A 23,230-nucleotide genomic window follows, 5' to 3' on the forward strand; every position below is an offset into this window, starting at 1 on the left:
AGCAACAAGCGAAGGATCCATACCCATGTATGACGGAGAAGAACTCTATATGATTGAACTCGATCAAGGAGACGGCTGGACGCGTGTGCGACGTATTTCACAGCCCATTGAAGGCTTCGTTCCCACATCGTACATAGAGTGCAATCTCTATAATACATAGCTAAGTTCCAGCGAAGTAGCAAGTACCCAATTACAGAGATTGGTGGCTCTTGGAGGTGGGAGGGAAAAGTTACGTCCAGCTGAGATCCCGAGTTTTGAGCAATGCTGAAAACAAAAGGAGACCGCGAGAAGACAACAGAGCGAAAGAAAGAAAAAAAAATGGAGTTGCTACAGTTGACTATTCTATTTATAGCAGCTTGGCTGACGATGAAATAAACATTTGTGTTACTTAATAACAAACTTTGAATTGTACTGTAGCAAAAATCAATTTTTCAATCGATCGGCGTAAAACCATAAATCTCTTTGACGCGTAATCAGGTTAAATTGTTTGCCTTGGTGGTGGATAGTTTTTTACAAGATCGTACAACAATCACAGTTGCATCGGGCAAGAGTATATAGTGAAAAAAAGTGAACAAATCCTGCAGTTTGCGCATAGAGCTGGCAACGTTAGGGTATAAATTTTTATGCTCAAACTGTACACATAGTATTCTCTATAAGTAAATAGTGTTTAATAATAAGGATACGGAATATATTTATGGCAAGGATTGCCTAGGTGTCGAAAAGTTTGGTGTAAATGATCCGGTCAGATGAGGAATACGAGAAGACTGAACTACTAAAGTACGTTAGATGCGACATCGTGTCGGTGTTACTCTGGATTTTCAAACTTTACACTAGACATGTGCAATTTGCCATTGGAAATATTAAAGTTAGATTATGGCGAATTCAATTTTAATGCATTCGGTACGATTTCCCTGGTTTTATTACTCTATGCTATATAAATGTCGGCAAACTAGGAAAACCGCACTTGGTGTCTTGAAAACGATGCAGCAGTTAGGTTTGCTATTAAATTCTTGTATATAACGAGGGTACGGCGTGAATAACGTTGAAGTAGAGAAAGTTTCTTTCGTGCAGCGTCACAAGTATCGAGTGTATATACATTATATTAAATTGTACGTTTAAAATAAAACTTCGTTATAAATATATAATATGAAATATAACCAACACGCAAAACCTGTTTCGAGAGAAACATTATCTGTGCAATGCTTCTATTGAATCCATGATTATGTGTCCAGGTTTTTTTGAGACTTGTAATTAATATTATAATATTTATTACTATTATTATTGGTCGCAAAGCACAGAGGTTTGAATGATATTCAAACTTCGAGCAAAGTTGAGATTTTATATTAACAAATCCCAACAGTATTGCCAATATTGTTATTTCAATTGAAATATCAAAGTTTCTATCGATTTATAGCAGAATAAAAAACAAGAAAGAAGCTACTTTCGTTAAAAATGAAATCCGCTAGCTGTATTATTCAAGATTAATATACGTGTAGGGTATCTATCTAATGTTTAATCTAATATACGTGTCCATTGTATGTATATTTTGTGATTTTATATCTATTGACATGTATTGTAGATAATCAACTCTGCAATTCAATTATACTCTTGTTTAATAGTAATAGTAATAGTAATAGTAATGATGATGATGATGATGATGATGATAATAATAATAATAATAATAATTAATTAATTAATTAAATTAAAGGACATACTAAAAAAAACGTTTAACTCGTTTTTACAGTAGCAGCCCACATAATTCGTTCTAACAGTGAGTTTTTTTTTTTTTTTTTTTCGAACCGAATATTTATATTCCTCTTCTCGCACTCTCTGTGTATATAAATAATACAATATTATCAATGACTAGGTAGTTTTTACACGAATAAATTAGAGGTCACAAAATACGATCATATTGATGTAACGAGACGTCGGTTTTCATTCTGATGAGTTTTTTTTTTTACTAATTATAAATACATATATAGTTATTTGTCGCGTTAACCAGTAACTACGCGACTCGCGTTATTGGCGAATAATTGAATATGGATCATTCAGCGATATATCTACATATAAAATACAATTATATTATTATACATGCAAATATTCTGGGTAATTGCCAGAGCCGAATGCAACAAGTCATGATTAAAATAATGTAAACTTTTATTAACAAAAAAAAAAAACGTTTTTTAATTCGCATTCCACTCACGATCCAAATTCCTCAAAATGAAGGCTGAATTCAACTAAAGCATTTTCACGGAATGATGAAGAAACACGAACACTCGCGCGCGCGCGCCAACGCAGCAAACAGAGAAAGGAAAAAACAAATCAGTTAGTTTCATAAAATGTATTGCAACGTCCGATTGGACAATTGACTAGATCGAAATACAGAGTAATACAAGGTAATTCTTTTTTTCAAACATAGGATACAATCTTTACAAAGGACAGACGTTTTAAAATTAAATACAAATAGTAATGTGCTTCGGTATTTCGGCACAAGAGGCTGTAGATAATCTGTCTAAATCACAAAAATGCTTTTCATAACATGCGCAGTTGGGGCGGCTCTTTAGATTAAGGCGAGAACATTGTTTTTACCCTAACTTTGAGCGATGTTGTTGACGTAGGTACGAATATCACCCACCCTGAAACGTTTTAAGTAATTGATCTAGTAGCCGCTCATACACGGCAAACCACCACCTAATTTATTTACTGAAAAATTGGCAGTCAGACGGATCAATATACAACACAAAATTGAATTGTTTTTATCATAAAAAAAAAATAACACATTATCATGTATACGTGTTAAATAAGTTAAAACTGGGGTTAGCAAGAAATAACGTTAGGGTTCTAATACATCATTTATATATATATATATATAAATATATATATACATGTATGTACATTATACATATATATTTATATTGCATACATAATATGTATAATACATCACACCCTTGTAAGAACACATCGTGTGTTATCAAATAAATCGTTGAAAATTTCAAGCTTGTTGCATGGTACATAAAAATGACATAGATAATTATTTGTCTTCAATCAATCTACCTATTTTTTTATATTTGGCAGAAGTCGAAATAGTTTGTAAATCAATCAACATATCTTTATATGTGTATATGAATATAAAAAAAATATTATATGTGTATATATATACATGTATATTACAATATGTATATATACATACGTATATACACATACCTACTGTGAGCAATAATGACATTATGTTCAAATATTCTAGTCTTGTTCGTAACTGTTGCCTTAAAATGAGCCCTTAAGTCTTGTGGTTTCTCTCGTTTTTTCTTTCGCTCTGCTTTTGCATAGTTATTGCAGCATAATTATCTTTAATAATTTCGTGAGACTATAAATTGAACGTTTAAAAGAAAAAGACGAAAGGTAACAATTTTCCACAAAATATGTTTACAATCTCTTATATAGTATAATACGATAAAGGATATACTTATATATAATCACAGTAGTTGTTTTGACATCAATTAATTTTATGAACGGTAATCATAAACGTGTGTTTTTGAGAAAAACTTTCAATTACATCATGCTATGTACGTATTTGTACATATTTACTCGCGTAATACGGAATAATATTTGAAAATTATATCGCAACTGTTCTGCAAGGGTGTTTCTAGGATGAGTTACAAGTGTTATATATTATATTATATTTAATTAGTGTTTATAAGACGAAGAAATTAAATCACTTTGGCGTACGTATCCCGCACCGGTAAATATTATTGTTCTGTCAGTCTCTTCTCTGCACCACACATATAAAACACAATTATACTTGGCTATATATATTCTGATAAATCGCACGTTGTCCCGAATTGCTAATACTCAAATCGACACGTTTAATCGGTCGAATTAACATATAAGTGCAACGGGATTAACATCTTTTTACTCTATTTTCCCACTTCTACGTAAAAAAACAGACAAAAAATTTCTTCTCTTATCAGGTAAACGCGCCACACTCCAGTTTCATTTTCAGACTGTCAGATCTTCCCAGTCTTCCCGCTCTCGTGGTGTCAGCTCGATTTTAACTTCTATCAAAGTTTGGAGTAGGTCGTGAACTCGCGACGTCAACGGGTTGTTTTGTAAATCAATAAATTCCAGGGCTGGTGCATGCCTCAATCTTTCCACATCAACATCTGCACAAAAAACATTAATTAAAAAAAAATAATAATACCTGAACACTAATTGGAATACATTACTTATCACGAATTTTCAATCGCACAATGAAAAACGCTTGAAAATCATTCGTTCTCCGGAAAATAGCATTTTTTTCAGGGCTTTGTGATTAATCGAGCAATTGTTTTTCCAATTAATCGATTAATCGGTAAAAATGAATCAATATGTGTGTGTGTGTAAATTATTATTATTAATATGATAATTACAACTCTGAATCCTTGAATTTGGTCTTTCGAAAAGTTGAAAATTATATTTTTATAATATCTCAGAATAAATAATACAACGTAAAGAAGCTACTGAAAGAGTACAATTCACATTACATACTAATATACAAAAACCGCAAGCACATGCAAAGGTGTAAAAAAAAAAGAAAAAAAGTTCAGCAATATTCCCGGTTTCATGACCACAATTCTCAAATTGTCCGACTTCTCGGTTTTCCAGGATCAGTATGATACACCCTGTTGAAGTACAAAAGAATTAGGGCTGTGCGATTAATCGATTAATCGTAGACTTCAATTAACCGTTTCTTCTAAGAATAACCAAAAATAATCGATTATTTTTTCTGACTCGACTATTTTTCCTCACAATCGGTTTTGATTTTTTACTCCCATGAACGACGCAACGCAATATCAATTTATGTGATTCAAGTATCAATTATTATCATTGTCTTACTAATAGGTATATATATTTTTTCTAATTGAAATGACAAATCAGTGTTGTTAAAAATTGCTGTACTAATTTGTATTTGAAACGAGATCGGTTATACCAATTTAACCGTTGCAATTTTAATTTTGTAATTGAAGTGTAATATCACGGTTTTATTGTTCGTTGCGGAATAAAAGAAATATACGTAAATGTACAGAAGTAAAATGATAAAGTTTGCGAACAAACTGAGACTGTGCAATTAATCGATTGATCTTTTTTTCGGTCATTGATTAATCAAACCTTTCGATTATTCGGTTTTTTTCTATTTTTCGATTAACCGGTTAATCGTACAGCCCTAGAACAAACATAACTGAAACATACCACAAAAACAGTAAAAAATAGTATTATTTTGATGAACAGAGTTAAACTAAATTTTGATACTAACCTATGATTGAATTATTGTTGGCAAGAAGTTGTTCCAGTTGAGGTATTCTGCAAGTGACGGGTGGTAACGCAATGAAGGTATTATGGGAAATATCAAGCCTTTTCAAGGCTTGCAATTCCGAAAGCTCCTCGGGTAGTTTACTCATTTGGTTGTGGCTCAGGTTCAATTCTTGAATTGAAGAAAATAAAACATAATTCATAACTCATGATTTGTCTGCAACAATTAACCGATCTTTGACGTATTACTTAAAATTAATCTGATTGAGACATATATTTGACACGAATGTTCGTTCAATAGTTTGCGATATTATATCACCGTATTCGAGATCAAAAAATTGTTTTTTCAGCACTCTATCCTCAAAATCGCGACTTTGTCGTGATTTCTTGGCTCTCGTGATAAAAAATACATATCGAAACTCGTATGGATAAAGTTTGACTCGGGTCTCACGTCTCGTCAAAAAGCCTCATCCATACTCGTTACGAAATGTACTATTTTTATTCTTCTCTATCATATTTGACTTATTAATTTTGTCCGATTAAAGAATAGGAACGTTTGAAAAAATTTTGAGAAATAATAACAACAATAATAATAATAATACGACTCGGACCGTTTTTTATCAAAGTTTTTTAGACGGTAAAAAAAATTGCATATTCGGTAAATTCGTAACGTTTCTAGCATATTTGAAATCTGCTTTCTAGAAGTCTGTTCAATTTTATTCATTTGATTTGACGGTGGACAAAAATTGGTCGTTGCATTAAAAAAAAAAAAGTTGTTTCATCATATCGCACCTTTAATATTGAATTCAGATGGTGATCGTCAAGCGTCTCGCGTCGACGTCAGATTTAAAGTTGCAGTTAATGGCGAGACTATTTTTTTCGTAAATTCTCATTCCAGATTAATTCCAATTTTTTTTTTGAGGATGTTCTATTTTTGTTACATTTAATTCAATTAAAAATTTTACTTTCGCCGCTGGTGAAATCGTTCTGCATAAATTATTCAGCGACTGCAATCTAAGCTGCAATCGGCCGTGATCTGAATTTATAGGGAAAATGAGACAATTTTAATTTAAGGCTATAATAATTCGAGAAAAGTCATATACGAAAATATCACGTTGTATGTTTCGAATTTCCGTCATAAGATGCCGCAATACTATAAGTCATTAAGAGTTACTATTCTAAAAATCCCGTAATTCACTTATTATCACTTTATTTCTTTCTTGATAATTTCAGAGCAAATCTAGTGATTTTGCAGATGTATCGTATGATATTGCATGATCTATTGCATCATTCCGGAATAGTTTAAATCTCGAATAGATAGTATATACTGTAATACGCGGTTAGCAAACAGCTTCGTAATTCGTTGGAAGAGAAATTTATTAGCGTGTTTGGAAACTATTTAGAAATGGTTGAAAATTATTTGGAAATTTGTGAGTAAAATACATGCGAAATAACATTTTTGAAGTACATATCAATGCATCGAGTGTACAGTCCCGTCAAAAAAACGTCGATCAAATTGGAATAATCGATGAACAGAGGTTTCAAATTAGCAATAGTGTGCCCAAGTAGCAAGCCGTTGGCTTAATAGTTGACTTAATATCGACAGAAATTCTCAGTCAACTGTTTCAAGTCAACAGGGAATAAGCATATTATGATCCTATCATTGACTGTACACTAGGGTGGTCCTTATTTTGGTTAAGTCGGAATTTCAAACCTCTCACCCCTTGCATATCTCCCATTTGCCAAAAAAAAACGTGTGCAAAGTTTAAGTCCAATCGGACAACGTTTATCCAAGAGGGTCAAAGTTTAATATTGGAGCCAAATGGTAAAAACGAGCTTGAAGGCCTTTATTTAAGTGGACCAGCGAAAAAAAATCGTAACAGGCTATAATCCACAAGATTTCTAACTAAATTCACAACTAATTGAATGTACTGATACCGAGTTCCGCCAAAAATTTCTATGTCGAGTTGTAGATGTACGTATTTGTAGATGTACGTATGTTGTAGAATCTACGTATTTACATCTACAACTCGACATAGAAATTTTTGGCGGAACTCGGTATCAGTACATTCAATTAGTTGTGAATTTAGTTAGAAATCTTGTGGATTATAGCCTGCTACGATATTTTTTCGCTGGTCTACTTAAATAACGGCCTTCAAGCTCGTTTTTACCATTTGGCTCCAATATTAAACTTTGACCCTCTTGGGCCACGGGTAAACGTTGTCCGATTGGGCTTAAACTTTGCACACATTTTTTTTTTGGCAAATGGGAGATATGCAAGGGGTGAGAGGTTTGAAATTCCGACTTACCCAAAATAAGGACCACCCTACTGTACACTGACTAACGAAAGAATGCGCGAATACCATATGAAATATCACGTTGGGGGCAACACTCGACATCAACTATTATTAGGTTTTCAATTGACCGTGAGCAGTCAAGACAAAAAGGCAGAAATTTGCAAATGGACTAATTACGTGTACTAATAGTCAGTTGGTGTCAAGTACGAGATAGCGATTAGTCAGTCTAACTGCCACCAGACGTTGACGTTCATTCGGCACATGCATGCGCTCACATAAACAATTATTTATCTGAAAAATATGAAAAACTCTTCACCTGACTTTCCAGTGGTAACTGGAATAGGGTGACAACGGGTTGTCTAGTCAAATTGCCTTATGCTTGGCATTTCAGAGGACATTCGTAATCATGAAGTATACTGCATGTCAACTTCAAGTCCAGTTTTTTGACGATCTATAGCCAATCAAAAATAGCCGACCTTTTGTTTATTTTTTGCAAGCAATGCGTCGATATTTTTATAATTGGACAAAACGTCGACTTTTTGTAGTCGAATGATAGTCAGTCTCTGGCTGAGTGTGCTACCTGAGGTAAAGTTTTTATGTCGAGTTTGATCACAAAATCAGCCACTTGTTCTTCAAAAAAGAAAGAGTGGGAAGTTTTGAATGCAAAACCATGAAAAGATATTTCGATTGAAATGGTCCAGTGATTAGTAATATGAAATGGGCACATTATCCAATCTAGCGCCTTTTGTTAACGCCAAGTTTATTAACTTCGTGAAATTTCATTTAAAGATAGCTCATTATTATTATTAATCGATGAATATATCTTGAATTAACACTCTAGTCTGTTATATGCATCTTGTAAGTCGATTTTACATCAATTGTTTTTCGGTCTATCGAAGACCTAAATAATAATTTTTATTTCAAGCAATTTGTGGTTAATTCAATTCTTATCAAAATGAGCTACGACTCATCGACAAAGGCAGAATAGTATTGGGCCTAAATAGCTGTCGATAACTGCAGATTCATACGTGCAAAGCTTACTTTGTGCTTATGCTTTACACCACCAATACTGAGATCTTATGAAATCATTTGGAATATCCGAAACCTCGTGAAATCTTCGGAAACCGTGTGAAATATTTGAAATCGTATGAAAACCTATAAAATCTTTTGAAATCCTGCGAAATCCGTCTAAATTTTTTGGAGTCTTATGAAATCTTGAGAAATAGTTTCAAATCATGCAGTCTTGAAATCTGGCGTACGTACGAAATGATATAATTTTAAGTGATTTTTTTGTCACCCTTCGGTGTTGAGCTAAGCATTTGTTATCAGTAAATTTATTTGGCAGTACTTTTGTTCTAGACATATTTTTTAACTGGATTGTACACAAAGCTTATGCAGAAAGTGTACAGTCTTGTTACTTCTTTTTACCGTTAGTACTTGTAACCGATTTGTATTGGCTTACCGTTGATCAGCGAAAATTTGACGGCAAACTTTGGCGGGATTTTTGTAATCACATTGCCGGAAAGGTTGCATCTTTTTAGCTCTGTATGTCGCATAAGGTGGTACACCGCGTCTGGCACCTGCATCAGTTGACATTCGGACAAATCTGCAACAAGTATATGGAATACGGAATTTTTAAAATACTGCATAGGTGCAAAAATTATTACTGCAATACTATTTTAAATGTTATGAAAGTCATTTTTGAATTTTGACTGTATCACCCCCGAAATTGGCGCCAAATAATTCAAAAATAATTCTTCAATTTCGTCAGATTTTTTTATTTCAACTCTAATCTGTGCCGCCAGAAGTTTCATTTCCCCATTTAACCCGTTTCAACGGAATATTAAATCTGCCAAACGGATTTCGACGAAATTTTATATAACGGAGTTCCTTAGGTAGCTGATTACGAATCTGTGGCGGATAAAAATCCCAAAAGTCACTTAGTATTGCCATATTGGATCCGCCATTTTGAATTTCGAAATTTCGAATCCAGGTTCGTACTCAGCGACCCAAGAAACTCCCCTGTATCAAATTTCATCGAAAACCATTTGGTAGATTTACTGTTCCATTGAACAAGATTGAATGGGGAAATTAACCCTCTGGTGACACGGGTTAGAGATGAAATAAAAAAAATCTGACAAAATTGGAGAATTATTTTTTAATTATTTGGAGCCAAGTCGGGGGGATGAGACAATCGAAATGCAAAAATGACCTTTTTAAAGGATCACCCTAACTGATATAAACATAATGATTTGGGCGGTGGTGATACATTTTACATATCCATGTATATACCTACGAATCACATGCAATTATTATACCTATATTAAAATAATTTTGACTCTCCTTATACTGGAAATTACGTTCATATTAAAGGAGATTGGCTAATAACGTATATGTACATTGTACATACGTCACGTGAATTGCGATGCTTATGTGCTGTCGTAGCAGTTTTCAGTAAAGCCGACCATGCAGTCGCCGACACCGGAATTTAACACGAATACATAGCAATTTTTTTCAAATTAGCCGAGCGGTCATCCTGAGAATATCCGTCAAATATGGAATTATTTTTACACTGAGGCAGAATCGTTTTCGTACATTTGCTCACATTGCATAAATTCGTTTTTTTTTAACTTAAACTCATATCGCCATTTAATAATATGCATTCGTATTATTGCTTGTCATTTTTTCGGAAACATTTTACATTCTGTTCGACTTATAAATAACTCAATTATAAATAATAATTATTATTCCTATTTCAAATCGATACAGCTGGTACATTCGCGTCAGAAATTAAATTAAAATCGTGCGAACTGGCGGGAATTTCAAACCGTCGACGAACTACGTAATTGTAACGGAATTTATAAATTTTTCAATAACACTATCGTGGTGTTTGGAAACAAGAAGGTGTACAATTTTTAATGAAAGTTTTTTTATGGCGTAACTTTTTTCGTCTTATTGCACTGTATATTGTTGTGTAATTCATTACGAACAATTGTCGGAGTATTAGAATGAATCGATTATATCTTTGGGAATATGTTCACCTGCATGCGCGAAAGAATCTCTTTGAAAGTGAATATCGTGTTTGCAAACACACTGCAGGCATTTCACGCTTTCTCCTGTACGATTTCCGCCTGAGAAACTTTGTTTATATAAAGCTGAAATGGTTACCAGTCAATTAACAAGCCCAGCTCATCCGCATTATACGGGCTCGAAGTTGTGATTTAATTTTTTCCAGATTCGACCAAAAAATTTTATAAGACTAGATTAAACTGTAGGAGAAATTACACGTACCTCACATACAATCAAAAAAACCTTCGCATTATGCTTACATAACAATTGTAAAATATTCTCCTGTATAATAATTAAGAAAATTTCCACACTGTTGTCCAACAGTAAAAAAGAAGTGATATACATTTGATCACATGCCTAATTACTGGCCTTATTATACGTATAATTCATTGAAATGCGTTACTTCATAACTATGCATAGCGGTTTGAATAATGATGTATCGAGTGTAACAAAAAATCACGCTCTTTTTATACTCAACGTCAATTTTGCAAAAGGAATACGCGAATTTTAATATTTTTTGAGTATCTTGCAATTGGTTCTCCAGAGAATGCATTTATTTTGATTCTTGATCTGTGATGTGAAATAGAAATACAGTATAATCTCAAATCACCGGGCTTGCTGCGAAATATTTAATTGTTTTTCTTTTTTATCTCTGGGAATATATTTGAACTTTAAAAGATTAACTACATGCATGCTCAAAGCGTCTGTCGTACGTGTAAGGTAGTGGATTCTAACCGAATTTTAAGATTTAATCAAGTCGGTGAAAAAATAAAAAATTGTTTTTCTTCTTAGTTTTTATAATGACGATACAATGGTTATAAACAATATTTTTTCATTCATATGAACTGTTGTAGATACTTGTAGAGTCGTTGACAACTGTTCTTCACATTCATCAATTATATAATATATCTTGCTCGGATTATGCGTTCGATTTCATTTAACCGGGTAATTCCCCGTTCCGTCCTCCCTGGTTAAGGGGATACCCGACCTTCATCTCTAGCTATAGATCTCCCAAAGCTGAAACTTTTTTAATTAGGGCTATTTTTTACGTAGAATTCGAATATCAAAAAATAAAAAATGAAACAATTGTGGTACGGTCTGCTTAATTTATTTTTCATCGAAAAAAATGGGATATCGCAAAATCCATATGATCATTTTTTCGAAATGAAATTTGCAGCACATAGAAATTTTCTCCGATTTTTGAATTAATTTTTGCATTACTGACGTATTGTTTACTAAAAAAAAATTGATCTTACTAAAATTTTTTCATTTTTATTCTTTTATAATTGGATTCTATGTAAAAATTAGCCCATATTAAAAAAGTTTCAGCTCTGGGACATCGTTGCTTCATATAGCTATAATAGAAATGAAGGTTGGGGATCCCCTTAATAGAAGTTCCACTATAACTTCAACTTTACTCTCGTCACAACGAGTGATTTGTTACTGTAACATTGACTGATCATTATCACATTTAAAAGAATTGTCAAGCACAAAATAAAAACCAATATCAAATTAACCGTAAAGATAAGCTCATGTGTATTTTGTCACTAATTCAACAATTATATCCAATCGGCTACAATCAATTCTACTAGCAGTTCTTCAAGATTCATACGAAAGAATCATATTTTCTTTTGAAGAAAAAAAAAAGTTACTCCATTAACCCCGAAAACAATCGAATTGACTCAGCAGCTTCACATTTCGAGTCTTGCGAAATCGATTCAACTTCATCTAGGTAGCTTGAAACTGATTTAATTTCGAGTAAAAGCAGTCGAACAATTTCTGACTTGTTTGCCAGAATGACAATTTCGGTCACAAAGGTCGTTAAGCTAAATAACGGGAAGTTCTAGGATTCAAAATTTCAATCCAGTTATTTTTCATGCTCCGTTTTAATTTTGTTTTTTTCAATTTCGCATTCACACGTACGAATATTTCCTGATCGAAAGCAAAGTGCCTAGATTCGAAAAAATTATCGACTTTACCAAATATGGAGAAATAAATATGGTTTCACCCAATAACCCAAATTGTTTTGTGATAACAATTTTTTTCATAAAATGAAATTTCTTTTATTCAAGTAACTATTCTATTAGTATAAATTTCTGTAGTCATAAATCAGGAAGTCGTACGGATGCTAATACGGAATTCCAACTCGAGATTCATCTGGAGTTATGTTATATATATATATATATATATATATATATATATATATACATATATGTATATATATATATATTCACGTTGTCCCACTTTGTTGTGTTCGGCGTTCTGTATAGACGAGTCAAACTAGGTCACTCGATAACTACCGCCTGCATCTAACCGGTATACACAGATGGGCTGCACCTCGATTATGGGTCAGTAGATTCGTCGCGTACGCAGAAGCAAAAGAAATACTAAAAAATAGCAAAGGAACTAACAATAAAACCGCTAATCAACAGCGAAAATTTGAAAATTTGAAAAATCAAATGTATGTTTCCCGCGCTTTTTCATTTAAGAATGTATTTTGATCGTACGTTCCTCATCCACTGTTGCCACACGGCAGAGGCAGCGTTGATACTTGACACACATTGGAATCGGATATAGGTCTACGAAATTATTACACTATATAATATAGGTTACATTATGAATAGATTCAAACACATGCAATTGTTTATTATGCTAGGCCTACGAATCCTGCATAGAGCGAAAAGTCGAAGCTACAGCACGTGACTGAAACTTCCGGTTTAACAGTTTATCGTTCATGTATTATGAATATTATTACGGATTGTTGGTTGTCGCGTTCTATTTCGTTTGTATATTTATATAATTATTGCATAGAAATTTAAATTCATACGGTGTATTTCAGATTGAGCCCCACCTAATTTGGTTTGAATAACTGTAACCGAAATGAGAAAAGCATTTAGATCAATAATTAATGACACTTAGGCAGACAACGCGTCGTGTAAGGAGCGGTACATTTTTCCAAATGCATGTATCTTTTACCTAAATCCTCGTCTTCTTGTGCTCTCTCACAGCGTAGCACTACTCGTGTTACCGCGTGCGCCATCTTGACTACTATACTCTGCCTCTGTTATCTAGCGAGTGGAACGAGATAGAAATACAGTACCGTGTTTCCACTAGGCTAACTCTAGGCGGCGCCAGGAATTCGCATTACGTACTTGGCGAAAAATATTTTTAGAAAGTTTCAGAAATCACTAAATAAATTTACTCAGAATGTGAATTTCAGACAGTTGGTCAGTTTTTTAATCAAAAATCCCAATTGCCAGATTCGGATTATTTCTAGGACTTTATTTTTAGAAATACATCAATTTCTGTGCAAAAAAATAAAATGAAATTCATTTCGGCAGATTTACACAGAAACCTTAATATTTTTATGAAAATTTTGGGAATATTTGTATAAATCGACTTTCATGAAAAGTATTCTTTTAAAAATATGACCAGATTTTGCAACTGCATTCTCGAAAAATTATTTTCAATTAGCTGTTTCCTAAAATTCTTCTAATTTTCCTCGAAAATTTTAAAGCCAGGGTGCTTACTAATTTATTTACTTTTACGTGAATTTCAATATTAAATAACACCTTTATTTTCCACGACATGTGATTCTAATTGTTGTTAGAATATTGGTAGATAATATTCGGCAATTGAAACGCGGAAGTTGATCGGCGTGAAAGTGTGTACACGCATATATACATAAGTACATAGCCCGTGTATTATAAACACGCGTTCGCATGTATAAATAGTTTTGCAACAAGGCCAACGTACGGTTCGAATTAATTACCAAACCGCAGAAGCGCGATACATGTATGTAATACGTTTATGTAATACATCATTTTACAGTGATCCTGCGATGAGATAGGAACGAGGGATTTAAACATGTCGAAGTTCGTTGATCCTTAGTTCAAAATATATTTTTGGATTTCAATTGGCAACGCTGTTTCGTGCCCGTTTTTCCTCAGAAGATGGTAATACTGCATGAATATGTATAACAACTACGAGTTAGAAAGACTAATAGGCGTTGATAAAAACATCGCAATCTACCCTTTTTTTGATTTCATCTAAAAAAAAGGATAAGTTTAAAGCAATGTCGGGTCAAAGTCGACTATCAGCTACCCGTTTCAGGTAAATATAATAAAATATTGTCGCACAGAAACCATCGTGCGATCTGTTAGTCTTTTATTTTGTGGAATTAAGTCGTCAGAGAGTAAAACATGCGATGAAAAAACACTTTTACTTTCAAATGCGAAATAGCTAGTATTGCAAATGTGGTGGCATTTTTAATTCTTCCCTCGTGCTAAAATAAATTTGTAGGTTAATTATTCTAACTTAACTTACAGATTTTTGACTTCTATCGAAATTGGGTTCAAACAACTAAACTTTTCTTACAGCCTTTACATCATTTTACAATCATTATAATCATATTAAAGCCGATATTAAATTGCAGGCTTGTAAATTACACAGCTGATCTAAAATTTCTGAAATTCAATACACGCATATTAGTTCCAGGACAATGTTTTTTTTACAATACCTAAACGGGGAGTTTTGTAAAACGACTTGGAACGCTGTTAGCGAGTAGTTTATAAGTCTGCAAAGGCGAATTGAAACCTGGGAGCCTGCACATTGGTTTTTACCAAGATGTACATTCTTTTTCCGCGTTCGTGCGTGCGTAGCTGGCCTTAGGGCCTCAAAACAAGCTACCATTTAAGGGTATCCTTCCTTTTACGGCAACGCCCTGCATTACCCGTAGCTCACATCTGCGGTGACTATAATGCATGCAAACACGCGTACACAGACTTGTGTTCAGTAGCCGCTGGTGTAAAAGCGAAAACCGAATGTACGGAAAATCCTTTAGTAAAAAACCCTCATATACGTGTTTTTTGTTATTTTTTCTTACGTAGTTACGTGACGACAAATTGAACCTATGCCTAATCTAACCTAAGTAAATAAAAACATTGAATGAACAATTGAAAGGATAATGTTTTTTAAACGGAATGCATGGTATATATTCCCAATGCAGTGCCAAGGCCTGTTCTCTATTTTTGGATTGTTGATCTTTACTAGCACTATATTGATGCGTGTGAGGTGCGTGTGTGTGTGCTTGAATAAGTCACTCCGAAAGGCCGAAGGTATTTTGCTTATATGTATTGAGGCCGGTCTTTCACTCGCTAAATTTTAAGCTTATGTAGCTGACTTGAACCTCTTCAACTCACATTGCATAATTATTTATTATATCGATTTTATTCTGTGTACATTGAATATGAAAATCCACGAAGTAATATACACAGATCAAGAGAATTTGATGCATATAACTTGAACAAATTCGAAAAACGTGCAAATTTAACACATAGTAATTTCTTCGGATAATATTAAGCATGTAAAGCGTAAAGAGATTGTAAACAAAGACAGGATGAGATTGCGAAACGTTTGATACTCGCTGCTCGTCTGTATTTCTTTGTGTCGAATTACGAAAACAAAGAACTCGGACGTTCGGAAGATTTACCTATAAAAGAAAAATATTTGACTGGTTTCAGAGATCAATGAGAATGTTTTACGAATCCCATAATTATTTTAGAGGAATAACGAATTCTCAGTGATGTTCAGAAATTTCTCACTGATTATTCCACGAAATAGAACGAAAATGATAAATAAGATGTCACAATTGTTCGGAGCGTTGTTTGTATCAGAAATGCGGTCGGAAATTTCGTATCTTATTAGCTGAGTGATGTACTTGCAAAGACAAAACATCGTTCTGTTAACAGGTAAAGTGCATCTCTAATTGTAAGAAATGATCTTTATACATAGATTAATCGGATATGCATATCTCTAAATTTTGCGGAGTGAAAACCGAGCCACTCCGTTACGTAGAAATAAAATTTTAATACGGAAAATTCATGAAAACTATTTTGAAAATTAGATAGCTTTTTAAATTTTTGTGAGTAAAATCTCACTCTTCACTTGAGGTGCGTTCTGAAATTAGCTGGCAGTGCTAAAAACTCCCTAGGATAGAGGCATTGCTACTCATGAACTCGGCAGCACAATAGAGATAAAAGATTGTGGACAGCATTGGGAGCTAATATCGGAACGCATCCATAGAGTGGTTCGATTTTCACACCAAAAGTATGACATGTTACTCGACAGAATTTCGAAAAATAATTCATGATAATAGTAAGAACAATTAATGATTACAAACATAAATGGAACGTGAACACTCGTTTATAAATGACTATAGCAAACACGTATAACTGGATAAATACGTGGAAAGTATTGCGTACAAGCTGATACGATTTTCAACGTGGGCGCGAGCAGCCGGTCCGCTGCTAATTCGCGTCGTAGGCTTTTGAACGCGTAGCGAGACTCTTCGCGGGATATTCTGCAAACAAAGAACTGAATTCAAGTATTTACGTATCAAACGCGCAACTATACAACCGACGAAAGAAGCGTACAGGTATACATGTAATACGAAAGATGAAGAGGTTTCGAAATCCAGATTTTTAAATTAATCGAATCTTTTTCAGGTTATAGTATCACCTCTAAAACCAGCTAATAAACATTTTTTATGTAATTGTTTTAAAATTACTAATATTTGTAAAAATTTATTATAGTTCCACTACATTCTTTTAAATTCTGGTGAAAAAAAAATCGTCCGGTTCTACTCCGATCATTATATCTAACATTGATTCCGTGATGAACTTCTTTCGTTCTACAGATTTTTTTTTCTCAGTATTTTAATAATTTTCGATGCGCACAAAACAGTGTTTTAATATTTTTACGAAAACTTTGGGCGAATTTCAAATATCTTCGATTCAATAAAAAATATACATTTTCATCAAAATACAATGAAAGTATCAAAAAATTGGTTCATTTCTTCCTCATGATTGCAACATGTTTGTTAGGTTTAAAAAAACTTCGGATTTTATCAACATTTTGGAATGAAATTTAGGATAAGTGATACAAAAATTCTCAAATTTTTTGAACATTTGAAAAATAGCGAAACAATGATTTTTGTATATTAGAAATGCACAAAAGGCTGGAAAGAAAATTTAAGAAGCAGAATGATTCCGCCACGAAATTAATCTCAAAATACTCATAACAAATAACAAGTCTATTTGAAAACTTGAACAAAGGTGTAACTGTGATAAGGAGTTCGAATACTACCGACGATAAAACAATTGCCCAAAAAGAAAGAAACGTTTTTTTTTTAAATTGGAGTGGCGCCTGCAAGTTTTCCCCAAATAAAAAATCACGAGATTAAAAGTCGGTAAAATTGGCACTGAATGCCCCATATGTATACTATAGTTATAAAAATCCAGGAACTCGTTTCCTCCGGCTCACTTTCGCCGCTACTGTAGCAGACGATTAGAAATCCCGTTTTCATTTCTAATATGTAACATAGGAGGATCGTTGTTGCATTTCTACGTTGTTTTTGCGTCGAATTTACCATCGCATTCGCAAGCGTACACATATATACGCAAAGATTGAGTATATAACTAAATATACATATAAATATACGTATATGCATGTAATTGAATATATGGACGTATAGTTAAATACCCGCTGGATCGTCTTGTATTATCTGAAGAGACACATTATGTGAGTCACCATGAACAATAAGGCTAATTAAAAATGGTAGAAAAGGCTGTGCACAAGGTCTCAAATCTTTCCAAGTATGGTTAAGGCAAGGCCCGGGCCTTGTTCAATCCAGGAAGTACAAAGTGTTGCTGATCCAGCTGGCACTGCCTATACCGCGTGGCGTTGCTCTCCATATACCTATGGGCTATGTATAATGAGTACAATAGCGTTTATGTACCTACTCTCGTCACAGGATTATAGTATATGATTATATATCAGGGTTCTTTCCTTTGGAAGTGATCATTTTCTCACCCTACCTGAAAATAATATATTGTGTAACAAGGAGGCATACTCATTGTCAGTGTTTTTGGGCCGAGGATAAGTTTCCAACATGAGTCGTAGACGAATATTGCAAATGCGAGGCGAAAAGATCGTTGCCTCCTTGTTGAACGCGATTTTTTTTACATGACAAGAGTATGTTAAGCGTTTTTACACGATACACGAAATTGAGGATAGCGACGCGTAATGTGAGATTTGTTCGCGACAGCGCATGCGCGCAGTACAGAAAAGACCCCTTTCAACTCCTAGGACTTAAAAGCGGTCTTTTCGGTACTCTGCGCATGCGCATTCGCAGACTCACGCAAGTGTTATAGAAACGGGTACTTTGTGTACGGAAAACACGCATGGAAAAATGCGCAAAACATGCTCGCGTTATATAAACTTGTTTTACTTAGCAAACCGTTTTCCCATTTAACAACATCAGGAATTTACAAATCGTTTACTACCACTTGGCCACATTTCATGATACCGACTTGTCCTAGAAGCATTTCGTAAGAAATTTAGTTCTTTGCAAAAGTATCCTTTGAGCAAAATTCGTATCTCGAACGATTCAAAAATCATAAATCTCTGAAATCACTTTCATGCATAGTATTCATATTTAAACATCTTTCGTGTCCGTGATATTGACCTTGAAACAGACTTAAATTACATTTTAGCAGAGAATCAAGTTTTCTACAAATGAAATGAATGACAGTTTTCCTATGTTATTTAAATAAGAAAACTTTAAAATCTGAGAGCAACCTTCTCAGAATTGGATTTAGAAGATATCCTTGTGCCAGGTCTTTTTTTTCTGAGTATAAGTTTTTCAGGTGTGAGCGAAAAAAAATGTTACCTCCAAATGGAACACCGTATTTATGTATGTACGCAGTTCTTAAAATTACCAGTAGAAACCATGTATCAGAAATTTATATTACAATCGCATATCACTACTTCGATGTATTCAACGTTCCAATCCCACGTGCTTATATTATGTTTAATTATGAATTCAGGACATTGAGTATATAGTAATTTACTCTGTACCCATATATTATACAGCTAATATATCTATACACATGTATGTATACACATTAAAAAGTTTATGCTATAATCCATGTAATATGCTACGATCATTCTATTCCGTTTGGTATTTCAGTCGAAAAGCAAATAGATAACATAACATAGGATCTCTTACAAACATGTATATATAGTAGTTGCCATCAGAAAGAAAACGCAATTTACTGTAGCCATAGATGTGGGTACACATTATGTATCCGCGTGATCGTCGTTTATAAGCAGGAAATTATCATGCTTGTCTCTACCGACCTGATGCTAACGGTAAAATAAATTTTCTTGCCCTGTAGGGATTTAAAAATTCGAGATATAGCTTCAAGAGCTTGTCTGTGCAATTGTGACACATATTTTAGGTGTATATAATATAGGTATGTATAATGTGTATGTTTCTGCCGGAAACGAATCGACTGGATAAATTGCGTTCTTATGACCCAAGGAAGGATGACTAATTATAGCAAGGTGAAGGTAGTCGGCTAAGTGTGTTGTATACGTTTGCAATTACACACTTGAAGTGGTATTGTCTACATACAGGCTTTGTCGTCCTGTCAACAACAAACAAAGAAAGAGTTCAGGCCGGTTGTGTTTTGACGGTGCCTTATCTCTATAATCAGGAATCCGATAACGCATAAGCGACGTAAAAATTTATCACGATGAAATTTTAGATAAAAGTAGTACACCACATAAACATAACAATTTACTACGGAATATTTTTCTGCGAATCGTTCGCGTCGATAAAATTGCAAAATTTGCTTTTCAGTCCAGAAGCACAGTTCCGTAATATTGCAAAATTACTGACGTCTGTTCAAATTGCGCGACAGCTAGAATTATCGCTTGTTTCGATTTCAGGTAAAACAACGCAATAAACGATATGGCAGTTCGCCGAAGAATTAAACGTTCGAATTTCGATTACAGTGTTTGAAACTGACTGACTTGCAGTCAGCTTCAGAGCGTTGGGGCAGAATTTCTATTAAGTACATTCTTTGGACGATCGTCTGCTAGCTAACCTAAAACTTGCGTTCGAATGCACAATCCTAACAATATCGGATTGAAATTTTCCAACGCTATTTTATTTCATCTTCACTCTTCTAACAGCAAACATTGTTACATAAAATTCATGGAAACTATTGTGTAAATCCGTGAACATTCATCGGATTCGCGAAATGCGCGCGAACCGTTACGCGCGAAATTTGAAAGTCTGTTTGTTTCTTTGTTGTAAAATATCGGAGATCATTGTTACGCGCAAGGTACTCACCCAAATTGCAATTGTCTTGAGCGGCTTCGCATCTCGACACAACCCTGATGATCGCTCTTCCAGCTAGTTGTACGCAAACAGCCATTGCCACATTGCGTTCTCCTTGTTCCTGGGAGATCCGCTGTACTTCCTCGGTGTTATACGACGGGGGCTTCATGTTCGTTTTTCTTATTTGTTCTTTGTTTTGTCAATTAGCGGAAAATTTCCCAATTCTATCGAACACACACGCGGCTCAAACTCTTTGTCCGAAAAAGTTGACGCTCAAAACAATACAGAAAAAATGTATACAATATATATACGTATATCTGTATGTGTGTAAGTATCTGCACAGATGTGCGTTGTATTCGACGAACACACTCGACGCACTTATCACGTACGAACTACGCTTTACGTAATCTCTTGCATAGACGAATTGCAGAATATCTCTGACGGATTTTCCAACGGAATTACCGATCGATTGTATAATTTAGGTTGAACGAGTTTCCCGCGCCGCGTTTGAAAACGTTCTTCTTTTTTTATTATTTTTTCGAATACTGACCGGACAGTTTTACCGCCACTTCTTTTACGATCTGAATTTGCTAATCAACTTCTGGGCTCCTGAACGGAAATTGTGTTTTCCTTTCAGCTAGCCAGACCGAAGGTTGATCAGAAATAAGTCGAGTGTCGTTTTGTTGGAAATTGAAGTTAGTACTGGTGCGTTTCAGCGGCGAGCGGTGCTATTTAAGCCTTCCTCTCTCTCCCACCAGAGATGCATCTCCGATCAGCTGACTTTGTCCGGTCTCGCTCTTTGTTTGAAAACAACTACACGCACCGATTCCGTGGAACGGAGCCACGTGAATATAAACTCGCGGGGCAACGCGCTGTCAAAATTTTCCAAATCCATTCCGCATTTACGCGTCTTTTATTCTCAATATCTCTAACGCGATCTCGTGATATATTCATCCTCGCGATCAATTCACACAAAATAGTTCAACACTCGACACGCTCCGGATACTACGCATTATCGTAAACCGAACAAAAAAACGCGCTTCTTAATTTTAAAGTACGTAATAATTTTCAGTCACTTCCGGTTTCCAGTGCTAATTCATCGCACCTCTTGCGTAATTTTGTAATTTAAATCTTTCCGGTTTCAATTAGGTTAGCCGCGTTATCTGCTCTGATATCCTTCATCATATGTATGGGATATTCCATACCAATTCTATCTGTGTTCAACCTTAAACCGTTCTAATTTCTATGCCAATTCTTAACTGCATTACATAGAAGACCGTGAATATCAGGTAATTTTGGCGGCTCTTTATCTCATTCAGTTCTTGTGATATCAATTTTTCAAACGTAATTTGAGTAGAGTACGGTGACAAATATTTGTAAAGGAGTTGAGACGATATGCCACAAGGAAAAGATATGAACAATTAAATTGAAATATATGTAATTGTAACAGTTTTTATTTAGAGCTTTAGTTATAACTTTTTAACCAATTTCTAACTATATTGTGATTGTTTTCAACAACTTAAAATATTTTTTATTCTAGATATCTAAAATTTGCACCTAGTGGATCATTTTGACGGTGAATTTCAAGCCTGTCATAGTTGCAGGTTCTGTGCAACGTATACCTATAATAAAAATCCGTGGCTTTCTAACACTTCGAGCCTATAAAAGACAGCCAGCTGTGGCTCCAGTTTTCTCCCTATCCGACTCACTATCGGTGTGCATCGTGCTTCATACGTTACGTATCAGGCATGACAATTTCAGATTATTACGATAATTTCGATGTACGGTACTCTCGAAAGTTTGACTGATAATTATTAAGATACAGGAAATGCGTAATGTGTCATTATAATACACTCAAAAATCGCTGCTCTGTTCGCCCGCTTTTCAGATCACCTTACGCAAGTTCATTCTAATCACTACATGAAGTAATATAGCAGAGGTTCTGTAATTATGCAATTATTCAACAACCATCCCAGAAAGCTTGTACGAAATTCGAAGATCTCATTGCGTGATAATTTTACAACATATATTGTACGATAGTTAATGTGCGCGTAAACATTTATGTATTTCACCAATACGCAACCAAACTCTGTACTTTCAACGGTTCGCAAATTATAAGAATTGAAAGTCGATTTTGTACAAAAATTCATCGTTAAACCACTTCAGAGAAGCCGACTCGCCTCAGACCACATTGCACACGATCTTATTCGACACGGACTTATTGCGCAAAGGTATTATTCGACACGGACGTGTTCTATATATATGTTATTTGACTCGACATTCTTTCATTAGGACGTCCCGGTAGACGTGATTGCACGTAAGTATTTTTATTTCCAATATTCTGTAGAGCATGCATTACGGTTTTTGTGATTTGTATTGGAAAATGTCC

General features: G+C 34.4%; 2 protein-coding genes across 7 annotated transcripts in view; one reads left to right on the forward strand and one right to left on the reverse strand.

The window, feature by feature from the left end:
- Cip4 (formin-binding protein 1-like Cip4) overlaps positions 1-2,695 on the forward strand; it is a 45,574-nt gene extending 42,879 nt beyond the window's left edge. For all 5 annotated transcript variants that reach the window (XM_046609590.2, XM_046609593.2, XM_046609591.2 and 2 more), the window contains one exon: positions 3-2,695. In XM_046609590.2, coding sequence (XP_046465546.1) covers positions 3-160 — 158 coding nt within the window. In that variant the 3' untranslated portion in view covers positions 161-2,695. The remainder of the gene's footprint in view (positions 1-2) is intronic.
- Positions 2,327-21,623, reverse strand: Sclp (leucine rich repeat containing protein 20 sclp). Of its 2 annotated transcripts, none has more exons than XM_046609648.2 (4): positions 20,854-21,623; positions 9,046-9,189; positions 5,291-5,458; positions 2,327-4,160 (listed from the first exon to the last, which is right to left on the reverse strand). In XM_046609648.2, the coding sequence occupies exons 1-4, from the start codon at positions 21,008-21,010 to the stop codon at positions 3,997-3,999; spliced, it is 633 nt and encodes a 210-aa protein (XP_046465604.1). In that variant the 5' UTR covers positions 21,011-21,623; the 3' UTR covers positions 2,327-3,996. The 2 variants fall into 2 exon arrangements, with proteins under 2 accessions (XP_046465604.1, XP_046465606.1); XM_046609650.2 differs by lacking the exon at positions 20,854-21,623 and adding an exon at positions 13,629-13,711.
- Positions 21,624-23,230: the final 1,607 nt, after the last annotated feature.

The sequence above is a fragment of the Neodiprion pinetum genome, chromosome 2, assembly GCF_021155775.2.
Source record: "Neodiprion pinetum isolate iyNeoPine1 chromosome 2, iyNeoPine1.2, whole genome shotgun sequence".
In the NCBI taxonomy this organism is placed as follows: Eukaryota; Metazoa; Arthropoda; class Insecta; order Hymenoptera; family Diprionidae; genus Neodiprion; species Neodiprion pinetum.

Bases quoted from the DNA above. Each gene is read 5' to 3' on its own strand.
- Sclp (XM_046609648.2), bottom strand. From the start codon at position 21,010: ATGAAGCCCCCGTCGTATAACACCGAGGAAGTACAGCGGATCTCCCAG. The intron at 9,190-20,853 runs GTGAGTACCTTG...TACTTGTTGCAG, and splicing joins TCAAGACAATTGCAATTTGG to ATTTGTCCGAATGTCAACTG. The intron at 5,459-9,045 runs GTAAGCCAATAC...CTTCAATTCAAG, and splicing joins CAAATTTTCGCTGATCAACG to AATTGAACCTGAGCCACAAC.